The sequence below is a fragment of the Conger conger genome, chromosome 19 (genome assembly GCF_963514075.1).
Source record: "Conger conger chromosome 19, fConCon1.1, whole genome shotgun sequence".
NCBI classification, from domain to species: Eukaryota; Metazoa; Chordata; class Actinopteri; order Anguilliformes; family Congridae; genus Conger; species Conger conger.
In genome coordinates this window covers 12,053,407-12,054,742 of record NC_083778.1, presented here as the reverse complement: position 1 = coordinate 12,054,742, position 1,336 = coordinate 12,053,407, and the positions used below count along the sequence as shown (strand labels likewise).

The window sequence follows — 1,336 nt, the reverse complement described above, 5'->3', positions numbered from 1 at the left end:
CATTTTCCATCGTGAAATTAAAACCAAGAAAACTGCTCTTTTGTCGTTCCGTCTTACTCCATGCAGCTAGAAAACGCCTTTCATTATTAAAAAACGTTTTTTTAATTTCTTTTTTGCACCCTCTCGCCGGAGTTTAAAATCAGTATATCGCCTGTCGATTTAATAGCAGGGCTGTGATGTGTTCGCATAGAACCGCTTCGCTGCATTGAATAATTCATTAATAATGAACTATTGTTATATAAATATCTGCAGCGTTGAAAGACGACATAAACTTCTTCCAGGCGAATTATTAGAACGATGTTATTAAACTGAACAAAACAATGTATTTGCACACAGGCAGCAAACTACTGTGGTCGACTGGGTAGAGCAAAACACCATTAAATTGAGAGAGGATTTCTGCTGCATCAACCTTGCAGTGTTCACTGTGAACTGCTGTTTCGTCTAAGTGTGTCAGAATGTTGAATGCAGAATGGAAATATTTAATCAGGAAGAGCTCCAGGAGTGGGAAGGTTCCCTGTTGCTCGCTGTCATCCGCGGGCCCTTTAAGGATGTGGTCGCTGACATTGACGAAATTTCCTGGTTCTGAAGCTCCGTGGACCTCCCTGAAAATCAACAAGACGCACGGGTTTCTCGCAGGAGCCGGGAGGTGCACTTGCGTTTGACCCAAAGCTCTGGAGAATCGACCAGCGTTTCGGACAACTGAAGGGAGGACGAGATATTTTATGGAGACAACCGTCCAGCCGTGGGCGTGAGGAGTAAGGAGTCTTTCCGTGATTTCTTAGGGCGCTTATTGTAGGGTTGCCAAGGCGAACCTCGGGACCAAACGCGAAACCTCGTTGTTAATGAAACTTCCCCACAATTTATGTGCAAGGTACGAAACTTGTGTTTTTGAAAACCTTTTCCTCTTGTTTTACAACTAGCAGCCGATAAATGATCGGCAGTGTGTCACCAGCCTTTGTTAGTTCAGGGTTCCAAATACGTTTGCTGGTCGACCGAAGCGCGCGCGGCGTATGCTTTAACACGCCCTGATCTCCCGATGCCAAGCTGCTAAGAAAATACGGAAAATAGCAATCCTACACAAGGCGTTTATTTTCTTATGTGCTTCTACCTTAATACTCGGCTACCTTTTCCCTAAAAATCCGTAAAGCGCCGTTTGACTGTTGACTGCGCGCCCGTTTGGTTACATTGTGTCACTGCCAACACAATACTGTTGCACCGCATCGTGAATGAGCCGCCCATCTCGCTACAGTAGGAGACCGGTGAACTGCAGCTAGTATTAAAAACAATAAATGCATCTAAATGCGCTTAGGTCTTTGACTGTTTATCATACTTTCAG

The 1,336-nt window shown here is 44.6% G+C and overlaps 1 protein-coding gene across 1 annotated transcript in view; it reads left to right on the top strand.

Moving 5' to 3' along the window:
* Nucleotides 1–556: 556 nt before the first annotated feature.
* Nucleotides 557–1,336, top strand: part of LOC133119007 (GRAM domain-containing protein 4-like) — a 31,274-nt gene continuing 30,494 nt past the window's right edge. The window contains 1 exon segment of the mRNA XM_061229359.1: nucleotides 557–871. Coding sequence (XP_061085343.1) covers nucleotides 843–871 — 29 coding nt within the window. The 5' untranslated portion in view covers nucleotides 557–842.